Genomic DNA, 18447 nt, shown 5'->3' with positions numbered 1-18447 from the left:
CTGTTTAATGTGAGCACAAGCAAAATCCAGATTGTTTGCATATGTTTTATAAGAAAGAATTATGCTTCTTCAGTTTATTTAAACATGTGAATATGAGCATCTTGAGAAAACTTTTTATATTACAGCCAAATAAATAAAACAAGGAAACGGAACATCTGTACAAGCCATGCAAATATCAATAATATTTTAAAGGGTTTGCAAACTTCCTTCTTCAAATTCTTTAAGTTTTGATTTCCAAAATCCATATATGAGTCAATTTTATGTGAAACCGGAAGTCATGATATGTAAACTCGATGCCAAATTTAAAACCCTGAGAAAGAGAAACTCTATGTGAAGCTGTAATTGCCAATCTTATGCTTATAGATAACAGTTCCCCTAAAAAGATTTAAAATATTATACTATGAATTTTATGTTAGAGCAATGTTGCTTCTAGACAAGAGTGAATACATCAGGTAATATGATGATGCAAGCTATTTCAGTACTATGCTGTCAGGGTTTGTTGCAATTATTTTTTTAAATGGCCTCTTAAGTTCAGTTAACTGATTGCAAAACCCACAAAGTCAGTGGTTTTCAATCTTAGTAGGAAGCAGAGAGCCAACGTTGAGGTGGATTACAGGTGAGGAGAGAAGAATGGAGACAGCGACGTGGCCATTGGAATGGCAGTTAGTTTCCATGCAAGAGCTAACTGAATAAAAATATGCCCACAGATATTACAGGACTTTCCAAAATAAATGGAAATCATTGCTATTAGCTATATAAATGATTCAGGATGTGTGAGATTGTGGAAGTTTGAGGGAGATATTAACATTCTTTAAGACTAGCCTGACGGGTAGTTGAGCTGTGCCTTGCAAACATATCCATGTATTGAGGTTGAGTTTTATAATCAGAGGATTTTGTAGTTATGGTTACATGGCCAGGTCAGGCAATTATGTTTTCCTATCAACTGTTGTTTGAGGAATACCACTGTGTTTTGTGATATAATGACATATGTGAGCTGTAAAAAGCCTAGACCAACAATTTCAATTGAAAATAAGTTTCAGAGATATTTAATGATTGGTTCAATGTTTTAAGTTAGCTATAAAGCGGTTTAGGTTTTAGGTCAAAACAAGTTGCATTTTTCTAAAGTAATTGAGCCTCCATTTTGTTCGTTTGTAAAATGAAGATGTCTCTGATTTGATTCAGTTATAGTCTGATCAGATAAACATTAATTTACTAAAAGTCAATTAACAGTATGCCTAGCATTGTGAAAATTTTTGAAAATGAAACTAATGCATTGCACAGTCCTGAATTAATAAACTGCAACTTTGAATTTTGTTGGAAGAAGATATTTATGTATGATACAAAGGTGGGGCTGGCTAAGGTGGAAATTCTGCAATATTTTGTCCTGCCTTAGGAAATATTGAAGACCTCAAAGTGCTTTGCTTATATGGGTATATTAATCAATACTTATTGTATTAGACATTCAAGCCATTTTAAGTAGTTTTTAATAAATAGAAAAATTATACCAATAAATTAATTATGTGTTAACCTAAAAACATATTTTAAAGGCATGATTGATATTAAAATATTAATTTATAAATATTAAAGGAATAAAAGAATTGCACTCTTTTACATTTTTAGAAATCTATTCAATGTTTGGCTTATTAGGAGATAACTAGATTCTCACATCTTCTTCATTAAATGTGTTGCAATGTATTTTTTTTGTATTTTTATGAAGTAAATGAAGAAAATTCTGCCTCACAGAGATACATAGTTGAAAAAGGGAAGAGTATTTTCCATAGCCTTTTCAGATGGATACTACCTCAAATCTCAAAAAGTTTTTTTTAAAGATTCTATTTATTTATTCATGAGACACACATACACACACACACACACACACAGAGAGAGAGAGAGAGAGAGAGAGAGAGAGAGAGAGAGAGAGGCAGAGGGCAGAGACATAGGCAGAGGGAGAACCAGGCTCTGTGTGGGGAGCCCAACGTGGGACTCGATCCCGGGTCTCCAGGAGGGAGTCCGGGGCAGACGCTCAACTGCTGAGCCACCCAGGCGTCCCAAAGTCATAGTTTCTTAAAAATTAGTTGCAGTGAGGAATGTGAAATTCTATCAGTGAAGTTTTTTTGTTCTGCTCATTAACATCTACCTATGGCTTTTTTTACCCATGCATGACTTTTTAATGTTATGCATTACTTTTTGACAGTTATTGGATCACTGTTAGGCGATCTTCCAAATGTTGACCCATTTCATTGCTGAACATCAAAAATCATCTTGGTTCATTTAATCAACAATCACATTTAAAAATGCTCTAAATATTGAAAAGCTGTCAGATACACAGGGATGGATATGGTTTTCTTGAAGCTTGAATTTTATCATTGGCAGCAAATATTGTCAGTTGTTTTCTTTAAAGTCAACAGATTCACAGTGTTCATTCTGCAGAAAAGACATGTACTCAAAATTTTAGATTTTAAAAAAGCAGCAATTTTTCATCCAGGAGACTTTTAAAAATAAAATAGTTCTTTATCCTCACAAATGCATGGGGATGAATTATACAATGAATACCGATGGCCATGGTCTGGTGCCATTGTCTTGAATCATGCTAAGGCATCAGCAGTTTATTTACCGTTGCTTTTGCACCGTCAATGCAAATGTCAACACAGATATTCCAGCATAACTCATAACATTCAAAAGTTCTCCAAAAATTTGAGTATTTCAGCATTGCTCACATTTGTTGCTGAGCATTTTACTTAGAAAAAGGTCTTTGGTGATTGGTTCATGCTGACACTGGATGAACTCAAGCAAAAGAAGCAAATTCAATCATCTCTGTACATCTGTTATAGAAAAGTAAAATTCTGTAGACAAGATATTAACTCCTTCTTGTTTAAAGCTAGAACTTTAAATCAGCAAGTAAGCAAGTTACTATATGGTTGAAAAATAGCAGAATCCCCCCTCCACCTTTTTTTTTTTTCCTGACTACTCATCCGGTAGATACTCAGCAATGGCAGCCATGCATTAGTTCGTTGTTTTGTTAGGCTGTCATCTCTTGTGTGTGCTTCTCCAGCCAAAGCAGGATAATAACTTGTTTCATAAGATGCCTCAGTTGACTTTAGCATTTTTAGTTTCAAAAGTATAGTAAGAGATTTTAGCTTCTAAGGAGCTAATTATGTCTACATTTGAAATATCCAATACTTTTTTAAACAATTATTTATCTTAAAGTATCTTTGCAATCGATCCATCACAGTGAAATCACTAGAAAATATTTGTTTACCTAAATCACAATAAAACAAAGTATTAACATCTATAAAACTGAAGGAATGATTGCTTTTTTGGGGGGAATGATTGCTTTTTTCGTATTTTCATTTTTTACGTACAGCCTTTCCATTGTATTTGGAGTAAATTTCTCCTTTTCATGATGAGTAAGAGACCTCCTTGGAATATTAGTGTCATCCTTTTCTCCAGATTTAGACATAGACCATGTAAGGGTGATGGAGAAAGTGAGCCTTTGAGTCTCCTTCATCTCCGACAAATGTCTCCCCTGCACAGAAAGAAATATTACAGATATATTTCTTTTATTTCAGAGGAGATTGAATTTCATAATATACATTTAGATAGAATTTTTAAAATTAGAAAAAAGTAAAATATTTTATATATGTATATGTAATTATAAAATAAGACAGAAAATGTCATAAATTCTAGTTGTGCTTCCCTGTAAGTTCAAGACATAATTCTAGATTTCATAGTAGCAGTGTCTTGGACAAAAATGTGGTTACAGAGATTATAGCAGGGAAAATTGAAGTGAGCCAATAAATGCCCAATAACATTGTTGAGAAAAGGCTGGATTAATCTGTGAAAAGGTACATCATTTATACCCTAAATCCACCACCTTAGAATATTCTTAAAAACACAAGCCAATATTTTAGTAACCACAATAGTGATAGTGTCATCAAATATCTTGTAGGATCTGGAAACTCTGCAATACATTCCTGAGAAACTGAGAATGTGAAAAGAGCATTTTAGTGGTATCATGAACATAGTTTGACCTTTTTGGTAACACACAAAAAATCTCAAATCTCTGTAATTTAATGTAACTGAAGTTAATTCTTGGTTATTGTATTTTTTGTATACACAGAGAAATATGCTAAATTCAATAATACCTATGATGCACCCACTATATATTCCAGTGGGATGCTAGGCCCTGGAGAGAGAGGAGCAACAGACCAAAGTCCCCTGTAGAGTGTGCTTCCTTAAAGTCTGGTGGGACTCAATGACCAATAGGAAAGTAAATAGATAGTAAAACAATAGTGAATTTTGATAAAAGAAACCATGACAGGAGAAGAGGGAGTGAGAGGTAGTGCTACTTCGGAGAGGCTCATCCAGAAGGGCCTTTTGGAGAAGACAGTGCCCCCATCAGGAGCTGAAGAAGGACATCCAGCTGTGCAAAGATGTGCGGGGAAGACGGTACAGATGTCCTGGGTGCTGGGGGTGGGGGTGGGCAGCCTCACATCTGGAGAAACAGGGAGGGGGGCGTGTTTTGAGAGGAGACCGCGAAGTCGAGAGCCTGTGATTCATTGGGCTGGGGGGCAGAACACAGAACACACAGGGACAAGAACACACACAGAATGACAGTCTCTTAATAAGAGCTGTAGTTTTATACTACAGGCAATGAAAAGCCAGGTGAGTATTACAATTTGATTTCTATTTTTAACAGTTTATTCGAGGTGCTAGTGGAGAACAGGTCTGGGGAGTCTAGAGCAGGAGGTGACTTCCTAAGTCTGGCATCACCATTCTCCTGCGTAGTAATTATTATTATTGCCCCCGAACAGAAAAACCAATCTTAGTGTTCTTAAATTCGGTATAGGCTGCTTTAACAAGTTATTGTGTTGCTTTTTTTTTTTCTGCCTATTTTGCAAATCATAGGGTCCACTGATTATTGTGACTATGATATTCCTGGTGGCGAATTCAAATGGAAGTACAGAAACAATTGTTTCCTAAAGTTTTTTTCTCCCTCCCCCTCCCCCTTTTCTTAACCATGAGCACTCTCACCATTAATACAAAGACAAAAATAAATTTTCAAATCCCAGAATTGGCATTTCTCTCAGCACTGACTAGCATGAGTTGCAAAAATGACAAATGTTAGCCTTCAAACCAGAAAATGGAATACCAACTACATTTTCACAAGAATCGTAGGATCAGCCATGCAAGGCTTGAAACATTCTAATCACTAAGGATTATTATTATTATTATTATTATCATTATTATTATTATTTAAAGATGTTATTTATTTATTCATGAGAGACACAGAGAGAGGCAGAGACACAGGCATAGGGAGCCTGATGCAGGACTAGATCCCAGGACCCCAGGATCACAACCTGAGCTGAAGGCAGATGCTCAACCACTGAGCCACCCAAGTGTCCCTAATCACTAAGAACTATTATTAAACATTATGCAAAATAGTTAAAAGGATATACTGAATAATAAAGAATCTGGATAACTGAAGTGGGCAAGCTTGCTGTAAAGTAGGGGAAATATTAGGTCTCTTCACTACTAATATAACTGCTTAATGGTGACAACCAATTTGAGTAATTCTGTACAAAACATAGTCCTTTTATTGTACATGTTAAGCATTAAATATACATTTTTTTGAGGGATGCCTGGTTGGTTCAGTGGGTTAAGCGTCTGAGTGTTGATTTCAGCTCAGGTAGTGATCGCAGGGTCATGAGATTGAAGCACATGTCAGACTCCATGCTCAGCGGGGAGTCTGCTTGAGATGCTCTCTCCCTCTGCCTCTCCCTCTACACCTTCATGTTCGTGCACACACTCATTCTCTTTCCCTCTCAAATAAATAATTTAAAAAATATATATATGCACTTTTTCTAAAAGAATAACCAAATATACATTAATTTAGATGAAGGCAAAAAATCTACTTGGGGGTATCCTGATCTACATTAACTATTTTGTCCTCATTTTTGCATCTTTATGGAAATTGTGTACAGGTGTTCTGTCTCCCTCTTTCCCTCTTTCCTTCTCTCTTTTTCTTTTTCTTTCCTTCCCTCTCTCCTTTCATCCTGCCTACCTCCCTTCCTTCCTTCTTCCAAAAGGTAAAAGGACTGTTTTCAAAATAATTATACAGGGATATTTGCATCTTGATTCCAAATGTATCACCACATTATAATTGTGTTCTATAATAAAGTGCATCTAAATAGTTGACCCAACTAAACTGGGCCTGGCTGGTCCAGGCCTTTTAATTTCAGTGTATCAGTACACATTACTGTTCAACAAAATTAGAAAAAAAATGTAATAAAAATAAGTACAGTGATACAGTCAGTCTGCAGCCACAGGCTTTGTGTTTCCAAGCACACAGACGTACAAAGAAGTGCACTTGGATACACACAGATATCTATGCACACACAGTCTTGATATCCAGAAATAATGGTCTCCTGAGAGTGCTACCCTTTCATATTTCAGCCCTAGACTCTTGTTTATCAGTGTCTCTCAACATATTTCTAGCCTTATAAGATTTTTAATGTACAGCCAATACTTTAGTAGTAAAAAGAAATTAAATTTCACAGTCATCTTTTAAAAAGTGAGAATGGGGAAAATTAATAAGGCAGGAAACAACAAATGTTGGAGAGGATGTGGAGAAAAGGGAACCCTCTTACACTGTTGGTGGGAATGTGAACTGGTGCAGCCACTCTGGAAAACTGTGTGGAGGTTCCTCAAAGAATTAAAAATAGACCTGCCCTACGACCCAGCAATTGCACTGCTGGGGATTTACCCCGAAGATTCAGATGCAATGAAACGCCGGGGCACCTGCACCCCGATGTTTCTAGCAGCCATGTCCACAATAGCCAAACTGTGGAAGGAGCCTCGGTGCCCATCGAAAGATGAATGGATAAAGAAGATGTGGTTTATGTATACAATGGAATATTCCTCAGCCATTAGAAACGACAAATACCCACCATTTGCTTCAACGTGGATGGAACTGGAGGGGATTATGCTGAGTGAAGTAAGTCAGTCGGAGAAGGACAAACAGTGTATGTTCTCATTCATTTGGGGAATATGAATAATAGTGAAAGGGAATATAAGGGAAGGGAGAAGAAATGTGTGAGAAATATCAGAAAGGGAGACAGAACATAAAGACTTCTAACTCTGGGAAATGAACTAGGGGTGGTGGAAGGGGAGGAGGGCGGGGGGTGGGGGTGAATGGGTGACGGGCACGGAGGGGGACACTTGACGGGATGAGCACTGGGTGTTATTCTGTATGTTGGTAAATTGAACACCAATAAAAATTAATTTATAATAAAAAAAAATAAATAAATAAAATTGGGTGCCAGGTGTCTCCAAGAGAAATCAGAGCCATTAATCCCCTTTATTTATAAGTAAAAGAAAATCCAATTCAAAATAACTGAAATTATAAGGATGTACATTGTTTCAAAAAGCAAAAGGGAGAAAGAAGTGTGACTACAGAGTAGAATACGATGCTGTGTGAGGTCCATAGGGATTCACCTTCTCTAGGTTTCTATTCTGCTCAGCCTTGAGAGTTAGCATCTCCTCACGTTAGCTCCTGTCAGCATCGTAAGCTGACCACTGTGCTGGATCCCAAAGACACCCCATACAAACCAGACCATAGTGTGAGCCAGAAAACTATATAGTCTTTGTTTCTCTTTTTTTATTGAAGAAAACTTTCTCAGAAGTCTTCCAGCCGGCTCACTGTTAACATTCCACTGGTTGCATACTTATCTCAAAATCAACTTCAGGAAATGGAAACAAGCCCACCATTTTTGGCTTATAACAGTTAGGATGCTTCTGAGGCTCATGATAAGTCAAACTTCCCCCAAGTACATGAGCAGAAAAGGACACCTGCCCGGACCTGGGGCAGGTGAGGGGGAAGCCAAGGGCAGGACTGGGCATTGAGAGGGCACAGTGGATACTGGGGAATATTTTGGAAGCCAGCATGGAATAATACATTAGGGAAGAAGATCTGATGGAAACAGGATAGTACACCCTGCCTGGCGAGAGAAGCCGTCAGTTTCACAGCCTAAAGTTGTACTTCCAGGAGTTCAGTAAAGAAAATTGTGTTTCATCAATCTATAGAATCCAATAAATCAGATCAAATGATGATATATGTCATAGACAGAAGTTTACCCAAAGCTTGAATTACCTGTGGATACATTTTACAAAAACATTTAGTGTCCGATTAAGGATTTAGAGATAAGGAGTTAATATCTACATTTGAGGACTAGATGAAGAGTGGCATTGGAAGGTTTTTAAAAATGGCTTCCTTTGTATTGATAAAAACCCTATGGTAATAATTCTTTTTTATAAATTAACATTTCAGTCTTACCATTATCAGTTTTTTATTTAACCAGTTAATTTCTCTTAATATATTTTTTGGCAGGTTCCTGAATAATTTAATGGTATTGTACTCACCATCATTTTAGGTAATAAATGCAGAATAAGACTAATTATCTTTTTCTCAATTTTTAAGATCCTGACTTTAAGGACCTTGGAGTTTTGAAACCGTTACCAGGTTGGTAAAATACTCCGTAATGTTCAGAGGTCTTTGTTTTCTGCTCTGGAATATACTTTTGGTTTATTATTCAAGCTCCATTTTTGTATGTTTGTTTGGCATTTCGTTATGTAGCATGTGAGTTTGAGATGGGCGGTCCTGAAGGAATCGTGGAATCTATACAAATTATGAAGGAAGGCAAAGCCTCTGCGAGCGAGGCCGTGGATTGCAAGTGGTACATCCGGGCACCTCCACGATCCAAGGTCAGTCTGAAGGTGAAAACAGATTTAACAGTCAGCTTGGGAACTGTCTGGAACATGCACTGCTTTGAACAGACCGAACATGCTTAGTGGGTTTCAGAGTGCAATCAGAAGCCTTTACTTTATTTGGGTTTGAAATGCAATTTGTCTTGCCTCATCAAAGGAAGTGTTGAGGTCATAAATAATATGGAGAAGGTGTTTGGAAGATATCACTTGATCACCTGGACAAGAGACCCTACTGTGACTCCCTTTTTCTGGAAAATGGATCAAAGTGCTATGCGTAAGCCATGGGTCTAAGTATAATTACACGTATGCCCTCACTGTCAGAATCTGTAGTTTGCTCAGTTTTCAAACTATATTGTATCTTTGGAAGAAATTGTCCAGGTCTTGCAAAATCATGTATCTCTGGCATATAAAATATCTTGTGATAAGACTGGGGGACAGTGGTGAACAGGACCTAGGAGAGCGTGGCCCATGCAAAGAAGCCAGCCAGGACTTCACTGCTTATTAAGCTTTTTTTTAAAATTATTGTTATGAAAAAGTATCGGTCTAAAATGACCAAGTCTCCCAATCTTCTCATCTAGGGGTCTAGATTTTATGTTGATCACCTTGACGTTTAAATGTTGGCAATAAATTTTTGAAATTGTAAACTTACCTTATTAAACTAAATATATTACGGGTCAGATTCAGACTCAGGCCACTACTTTGGAACTAGTTCTTTAGAACAACCATATTTATCCTCTTATTAATATTTTAAGAAATACTGGGGATGATTTTGTGTCAGTCACTGTCATAGGTGGGGAGTCTTGCTCATTTGCTTATCCCTCTCCCCTTATTGTCATTCCTCAGCTATACAGTTTCAATCAAGCAGTATTGATTAATTAGGTTTGTTGTTGACTATTTTTGAAATTGAAAGAGTTTATTATTTAATTAGTAGACTTAGTGGCTCTGTAAATCCTCAAACATCATGTTGGAGAGATGAAGAAAGCATGTTATCCCTTGTCTTCATGCTTCCAGTTTACGTCTTAGACAAATATGTAACAAAATAATCCAAGGAATGAGACATGAACATTAAGATGTTCATAAGGTGTAGTAGAGAGAGGGAGAAGTCTGCATATACCTGCGAAAGTAAGACAAATGTGGAATCAAATTCAGCCAGGATGTCCACTGAATCTTTTTTTTTTTAATTTATTTATTTATGATAGTCACAGAGAGAGAGAGAGAGAGAGAGAGAGAGAGGCAGAGACACAGGCAGAGGGAGAAGCAGGCTCCATGCACTGGGAGCCCGATATGGGATTCGATCCCGGGTCTCCAGGATCGCGCTCTGAGCCAAAGGCAGGCGCCAAACCGCTGCGCCACCCAGGGATCCCTCCACTGAATCTTAATGAGAAACAACACTGTGTTAGGTAGACTAGGGAAGGGCTCTCTAGGTAGAAGGAATAGCATCTGGGTCATCAAATCAAAAGACAGTGAGCTTTTTTAGGAATTAAGTAATTGAATGTGACCAAATAAAAGCATGGAGGCAAATAAAGTTTGGAGGTGGATGGTGAGTCTTTTAGCCAAAGAGCTCTGTAGGTGGCTAAAGAACCTGGATTCATTGTGATGGCATTAGTGATATATGGAGGAGTTGAAGCAAGAAAATGATGTGATTAGTTTTGCATTCCAGAAAAATAGTTCTTCCCTGCAAAGTAGGGACAGAGGAGCGCACACCACAAGCAGAAGACTCAGGAGGCAGATGTGGCAATGATCCCCATGGTTGAGGCTAGCTTATGACGGTAGATAGGTGAAAGAAATAATCAAGATCAGTAGAGGAGAATTTGGTGGTGAATATTCAAGATGGGGCGAAATAGAGTCATCTTTGAGGATGTTGGTATTTCAGGAAACAGGTTGCCTTTCATCACTTGACTTTCCCATGGAGATGTCTCTGGGGTCTGCATACAGTTTGCAGTGTGGCATACTTTCCCCAGACTTCCAGCTACAGAGATTCGGAGCCATTCTCCATCTTCCAGCTTTGCGACTGGCAGAACTCTTTGCATCTTTGCAAATCTTTGAAAACTTTTATTGTATTAACAAGAAAGACACAGTATTCCTTTTTTAAAAAATCAAAGGCTGTTCGTGACATAAAAGCCAACCCACTCCCTGGATTATAAAGGAGCTAGATTGCAGTTTATTATGCTCTCTTACGTAATCTGTGGGTTCACATGCAAGTGCTAGTCATTTTTCTTAAACTCTATGAATGAAAGATTAAAAAAATGTTTCTAGCTGGAATCATTTGATCCCCACCTCATTGTTGTAAGTAGCATCTTTGTCACTACAGTGGTGAAGAGAGGGTTTTTATGGGAGTGTAAACACACATCGTTTATTTTTTTTTCCAGCTGTAAATAGGCTGTCTTTTGTACAATTCCAGAGCAACAATACCCAGTGTACCTGTCTGTTAGAGAATTTGGCATTCTGTGACCCAAAGGGGAAGCCGCCTGCAGAGCTAGACAAAGATGACTCTATTGTGACAGGCTTTCTCGGTTAAATTAAAGGTTAGAGGATAGGAAGTGGCTTTGAATAACTGTGGAGAAAAGCAAGAACTGGATATGACTGTCTATGTGGGCTTTCTATTTTTGTGGAGTTCCTAGCAACTTATGAGAATAGACTATCAAAGCACAAGTTAAACTTGAAGTGGCTCATGGTGAATATTTGAATGATAACTGGGGATTGAAACATCTTGCACAATGCAGGTGCTCAGTAGTTTACTGGGGTTCTATTAAACATTTTTTTTTGGTTCTACTAAAATTTATATCAAGTATATATTGCTTCTCAGACTTGACAAGTAGAAAATAGTAAAACAGATAATCACCTTTAATTAGAATGTGATTAGTCCAGAGTTTTTAGATTTTGGCATACTAGAGCCAGAAAGAACGTTGGAAATCTGATACTGGTTAGCTCTTTTAACAGATCAATAAGCTGAGACAGAATAATGAAGTCTTATATGAGTTAATAATGGAATATAGAGATATCTTTGTACAGACTCTAGAGGAAGGGTGTTGTGATGTCTTTTCCTGGATCTGGTACAGAAGAGAACCAACAGAAAAGAATGTTGGATGATCAAATCATGGTAACTATTCATGGAATTCCAATAAATAAGCCCCAGTTTACCTAATACCAAGTGAAGTATCTGTCATTCAGTTAAAACTCATGGAATAAAAAACTAATGTATATCTAGAAAAATGAACATGGTAGCATAGCAATCTTCAGACATTTAAAGGACTGTCATATGACAGAGGAACAGGAGGATAAGGATTAATCTTCATGGTTTCAAGTACTACGATCTATTTGAATGCTTGAAACTGGGAAAATATAGCTTTTGATTCAATATGAAGAAGTATTTGGTCTTTGTTTTAATAATGAAACTCCCCAAAAATCAAATTAGAGTCCATAGAAGAATGCTAATGAAGTTTGGCAGAGATTTTGCACAGTAATTTAAAAGTCAGGTAATTCTTCGGCATAGATAATATTAAACTCCTCTCATGACCAAACCTTGATGAGTCTATGCTAAGTGATTGCACAAATATTTGGTTTGTTATCACAGAGCTAAGGCACGATTTCTCTCTCCTGATTCCCCAGTCCAGTGTGATGTCACAAAACCACACTATTTAAGGATATTGTCAAATGTGTTAAGATAGGAAAAGGGATAAGTCAAAGACTTCTAAGAGTGCACAAATGAAGATGATTAACTTCATAATTAAGGTGTTGGGACAATAAATTTCTAGCTTTTAGTAATTACCCATCATTTAAAACTTCACATTAATTTTTAATGTGTTGTTACTTGATTCAAAATGTTTTGAATCAAATTAGCATTTTAAATAAAGAGGAAAACTTGACAAATATCATAGATCAATATCTTATAGTGAAGTTGTTTTGAAGTAAATTGTATGATGAACTTAATTGTAGGTGGAATCTTAAAGATGACACCCAAGATTTCCAGCCCAATCAGTGGGACTGTGAATATAAAATATCACATACCTGATTATGTTAAATTACCTGGCAAAAGGGATTTTGCTGATGCAGTTAAGATTACCAATCAGTTGGCTCTGGGTTAATTAAAAAAGTTTATCCAGGTGAGCCTAATCTAATCACATGAGTCTTCTAAAAGGACTCTCTTTTTCTTTCTTTCTTTCTTTCTTTCTTTCTTTCTTTCTTTCTTTCTTTCTTTCTTTCTTCTTCTTTCTTTCTTCTTTCTTTCTTTCTTTCTTTCTTCTTTCTTCCTTCCTTCCTTCCTTCCTTCCTTCCTTCCTTCCTTCCTTCCTTCCTTCCTTCCTTCCTTTAAAAAATTTAATTTATTCATTCATGAGACAGAGAAAGAGGCAGAGACATAGGCAGAGGGAGAAGCAGGCTCCTTGCGGGGAGCCTGTTGTGGGAATTGATCCCAGGACCCCAGGATCATGACCTGAGCCAAAGGCAGATGCTCAACCACTGAGCCACCCAGGTGTTCCCAAAGCTGGCTTTTTTCTGGCTGTAGGTAAAAGAGGAAGTCAGAGGAAGTAAGAATGTTTTCTAGGAGATCGAAGTGATCCCTGGGAAATGGTCATCAAGAAAACAGGAACCTTGGTCCTAGAATGCAAGCAACGTTGGTTTTCAGCCTCATACACCCTTAGCAGAGAACACAGTCAAGCCCATAGTTACTTGTATCCTGCAGAACTCAGGGATACTAAATGGGTCTTGTTTAAAGCTGCTCTATTTCGGGGAACTTGTTATGAGGCAAGTAGAAAACTAACACAACAGATGAAGGGTAGTAACTGAACTCACTTACAATGGTAAATTTTAGGGTTCGAAAGACTGAGTCGGCCTTTATTATCTCCTAAATGAAAATAAAAATTGGGTAAACCAAATGAAACTTTTAGCAGATAATCACCAGTGAACATGTCATGATTCCACTTTGTTTCTAACTGAAATCTCAGTTTTTATGATCAGATTTTGGAGATGGACTTGAAATATTTTGATCCTCACTGATGTAGGCCAGAAAATCATTTTAGTATGCTCATCGGGATTTCTTATAAGGTGTGTCATTAGGACATTTCAGAAAAGAGTATGATGTTCTGGTTTTCTCCTCCGAATAAAGAGGGTGCTGTTACCGTCCAAATTCATGGGATATCATGGCTAAAGGCCTGGCATGTCCAGTCATAGGTAAAACAGCAAGCACACAAGTCCTGTCCTATATACTTTTAGACTGTGGTTTTATTTATCAAAGTGGAGAGTAGTGTTGGAACCATGGACAGCGTTTCTTGGGCTGTTGTGCATTTAATTTGTATTTTCATGGCGAAAACTGTTCTGGCAAATCTTAAATAATTGCCCCAAACAGTGTCTGTTTGCTGCATATCATTGTGACATGAGGGGAGGGACCAGGTTGAAAGGTTGGTATTAAACGTTTGTTTGTAAATATATTACTTGGTAAATTGTTAGCTCAATTTACTTGCGTTAAGTACACCAAAGGGATTCTGCTCTATTAGTGCGATTTGGAAGACAGATACAGCCAGAAATTGCTTATGTGTTCTGAAGCTCCTCTGGTCCTGTTCAATAAATCATTTTGTCAGCTCAAACTCTTTGTGATTGATTAGAAAGAAGAATGCATCAAAATGATTCACTGAGAGGAGATTGTAATCTGATTTTACTGGAGTTATATATGATTCTGTTTATCATTTTCCCTTTTTCTCAGCAGAGAGATAAAGAGCTTTCTGTGGTTTTCTGCCTTAAATAAAACCCATGTCATGTGGCATTCTCCCCCGTGGTGATCTTATGGCATACGCTTTAAGCTGGCCAGATATCATTTCAATCCCAATATAAGGAAGGCTTTCATATGATGTATCCTAAAGCTAGTGTAGGGAAGCTTGATCATTCTTCTCACTAAGGATAGTTGGCTTTTGCATCAACCGCTCTGCACCCAGTAAAGCTAATATCCACTGGCATATTTTATTTCTTGTCTTAAATGATTTTAAAAAGTAAAATAATAATAATAATAATGGAATGCTTTAGAAGTGAATACATAAAATCTAGTGACTAATTGTTCACTTTCTCTATAAATAGTATCCTGTCTACCAAGAATGGCCTTTAAATAGAGAAGGTGCTTAGACCTCAGTCATTGAACTTCATTGTAAGAATATCAATTAGTCCTCTCGTATGGAAAATGGGGATGCTCTTTTGAGCTGTCGAATGAGAAACCATGGCTGAATATGCAAATTGACTTTCTAACTATAGCAGTGCTCTTCTATAAAACAAACTTAAGAAAATTTGAGACAGCCATTTATTTCAGAGGGACACATTTATTTTCTGTGAATCTCATTTTTATCTTGATTGTCAACATGTTTCCTGGCCCCTGTAGGAAAATCAAAACAGTTTGGCTTTGCTTGCTTCTTTATTTATTTTGTTGCAGTTGGTTTTCCTTAAGATTATAACTTTCTTTCTGGAACATAAGTCTGTGAGAATTAAAAAGAAAAAATTACACGAGTCTGCGCAGGTCATATGAAGGGGCAAACTACCTACCAGGCAGATGGGAGTTCAAGACTGATTTGTTAACTTGAGGGCTTGGATCACTTTGAAAAAGTTACTTAGTTTTTTTCCAATCTTGGCTTTTTCGTGGTAAAATGGTTATAACACATGTCTGTTGTTGAGAGATTTGAGCGAAATCATGTGTTAGCGCAATGTCTTAAGTTATTGCCAGTAATAGGATGCAGATAAATAATTAGCATTTTAAGCTGGGCTTCTACAGGCAATGTGAGGCTACTTTGAATATGTTTCAGGCATGTTGGGCCACTGACTCACTCAACCTGGAAACGTTAGGCTCTCGGATATCTTTCTTTCTTTAATTAGTCAAATGATTACTTGTTTTAGTTTCTGTGGGCAGAGTGTTTGGTTTTGTAGAGCTTTGAAAGGACACTGGAGGGAGGGGTTACTTTACATTAGATTCCAAAGGACCTTTTTATGTACCCTACTCACTATTTTCTCCTACTAGGAGTTTTGTATATTTACAATTGTGATTCCATATTCTTTTGAGGGCTAATAAACTGTTGGATTGATTGTATTGTATTTGAGACTATAAATGCATACTTGATTTTTGTTGCATTTAACAAGTGTATATTGCCTAATAAGCATACCTACACTTTGTAAGTATTTTTATTTTTATAGAGGTTCCAGTCTGTTTATTTTCAGCCAGGATGGGGTGATGAAAAGAGCTTTAGAACAAGAGTTAGATATCTTAATCCTATTTAAGTCTCTCACATTGATTGCTTACATCCCTTGAGTGAGCTGTTTGGTCTCCTTTGCTTCAGCTTCCTGGCAAAGGTCATTGGAAAGACCCAATCCCCTTTTTATAAATCCATGTGATAATTTGAAAAGCAAAGTAGTTGGTGAAAACTTGGAAGGTTTGAAATTTTCAAATCTGCCTTCGTAAAGGAGACATTCTGGGATTTCCCGGATAGTTTTCAGGAACATAATATTTGGTTGGGAAGAGAGAATCCCAGATGGATTACGTGAGTAATAGTTGAACTTCTGATAAAATAAAACATAACCTGAAAGTGAGGAATAGGCATACTTTCTTAGGGCATATGTTTTACGTCTGTAGTCATGGCAGTTAAAGTTAGCATCGAAGTGTTTGGAAATTTTCGAGTAGCTCCAGCTGCAATGTTACAGATTGCCTGTATACGAAAACCTCACCAAGCAAAGCATAATGAAACTCAAGGGCTTTCCACTCTTTCTCAATTTTTGCCCATTTTTTCATATTTCTCTGTTGTCCTCCTTCCTCAAGGTTATATGAGTATTTCCTGACTTGGGACACACACTTTTAGTCGGTTTTCTCTTACAAAATCCGCAGCAGACTGTTTTGTGGTTCTCTGACGTTTCAGAGTTATGTTAGAAAGACCTTGTTTGGGGGATTTTTGCAGTTGATTTTTCCTACTGCAAATAATAAGATGCCAATTAGTCTATGTAATTATTATTTATAGCACTTAGAACAGTCTGCCATATAGGACCCTGATCAATAATTGATAGGGAGCTAACAAATGAAATCAATAACAAACTAGAATTCACCAATCATTCACAGGTATGTCCTCTTACAAACTCTGATGGAGTGCCTCACATATACAACACATGGTTTAACACTTGAAATTCAAAAAGGTGTACTCCACTGCACCAGTGTTTTAGGAACACATGGTGTTAGTAAAAATTTCATAGAACCAGTAACTAAAGCTTAAAATATATTCAAAATAATATTTTAGCATAGAAGATGCAGAGAAAATTCTGCTATGGTTGGGGATTAGGAGCAGTGAGTATTTTGCACTGGGCTTGTGACAATTGAATTGGACATTGAAAAACCAGGAAGAACTCAGTAGGCAGAGAATAAGGAATGGTTACTCACATATAACTAATGTCCTGTGCATAAAGGATGACATTTTGTAAAATAAGGATGAAATGTTCAGACCTAAGAACAAAAATTTGCCAGTTCATGATTTTTAAACTTTTTAAAAAATTATTATTATAACCATTTGGAAGCCAGTTGAAGATTGTAGTGTGATTATTAGATCTGTTTCTTAGAAATATAACTTTGACGGGGCTGGGCTTTGGGAGTGGAGTGGAAAGTTAGAACCTTAGACATATCCAGGCCAGTTGGGAGACGGTTGAAATGTTATAGACCCTTCAGCAGAGATGTAAACAACCATTTTGAAGGTCAAATTAACAAGGATTGCTGCCCAATTCAGTAAGATCATTGAGGGTGCAAGAGAAATTTCTTATAATTTGAAATACAGAAGCTTTTAAATGTAAGGCAGACATCTGGAACCTGAGAAATGTTTGTTTTATGGGATTCATAGTTTATGAATAAATAAACAAAAATGAGTATAGAGATGAAAGAGATGTATTGTTAGTTGAACACATGTCTCCAGTTTACGCCCGTGTTACATTAATGGAGGGGTGTATGAGAGAAAATAGCCTGTGGCCTTTCGTGTTCAAAAACATAAAATACTTAGATATTTGTGAAGGATGCCTTCTTCGTTTTAGAACCATTCCAGAAATCCCTCTCATAGTGCACAGATTTTTTTTTTCTTTATGTCCCTTCTGTTGGTATGACATTGGTCTGTGTGTCATGGATTAATAGACACACACTTTCAACACTGAGCCTCATTCCTTTGGGCACTGGTGTGTCCTTGGTGCCTTGAATAGTGTCTGGGACAAAGTCAGAGGCCACAGTGTAGATAATGTTGAACCAGTGGGTGAATGGACAGATGACTTTTTTTCAAACCTATCTTTGGCTGAATTAATTGCTTGTGGTTTTGTAATGCACATTGGAACAGAGTCCAATAAAATCTGTTGATCATAAAACAGCATGTCTGCAGCAGTCTTATATTGTGGAAGGGTCATAGCCTAGGGAGTTAGAGACACCTTGTCTGACATCCAGTTTCTGCCACCCAAGTCTCTGTTTCACCATCTGAATAGGACAATAAAGCTTTATAGAGTAGTTGGGAGTATTTAAAAATAATCTATGTAGTATGTTGTATAGGAAATTTTTACTCATTAAATGTTAATAAAACTTTTATTTATGTGGACTTAACTAAATGGCTTGACTCTATATTGTGAGAACAGTCACAGATTAGCTCTTTCCCTTTCTCTCTTACTTTCTCTCTTTTCTTTCTTTCTTTCTTTCTTTCTTTC

At 37.0% G+C, this 18447-nt stretch overlaps 1 protein-coding gene across 5 annotated transcripts in view; it reads left to right on the top strand.

Moving 5' to 3' along the window:
* The window catches only part of LOC129495397 (neuropilin and tolloid-like protein 1), a 124546-nt gene that overhangs the window by 61634 nt on the left and 44465 nt on the right, over positions 1–18447 (top strand). For all 5 annotated transcript variants that reach the window (XM_055302855.1, XM_055302856.1, XM_055302854.1 and 2 more), the window contains exons 5-6: positions 8480–8521; positions 8636–8763. In XM_055302855.1, coding sequence (XP_055158830.1) covers positions 8480–8521; positions 8636–8763 — 170 coding nt within the window. The remainder of the gene's footprint in view (positions 1–8479; positions 8522–8635; positions 8764–18447) is intronic.

Source organism: Nyctereutes procyonoides, unplaced genomic scaffold (assembly GCF_905146905.1).
Source record: "Nyctereutes procyonoides isolate TBG_1078 unplaced genomic scaffold, NYPRO_anot_genome, whole genome shotgun sequence".
NCBI lineage: Eukaryota > Metazoa > Chordata > Mammalia > Carnivora > Canidae > Nyctereutes > Nyctereutes procyonoides.
Note: the sequence above shows the minus strand (reverse complement) of the source record. Positions and strands in the feature narration are given on the sequence as shown.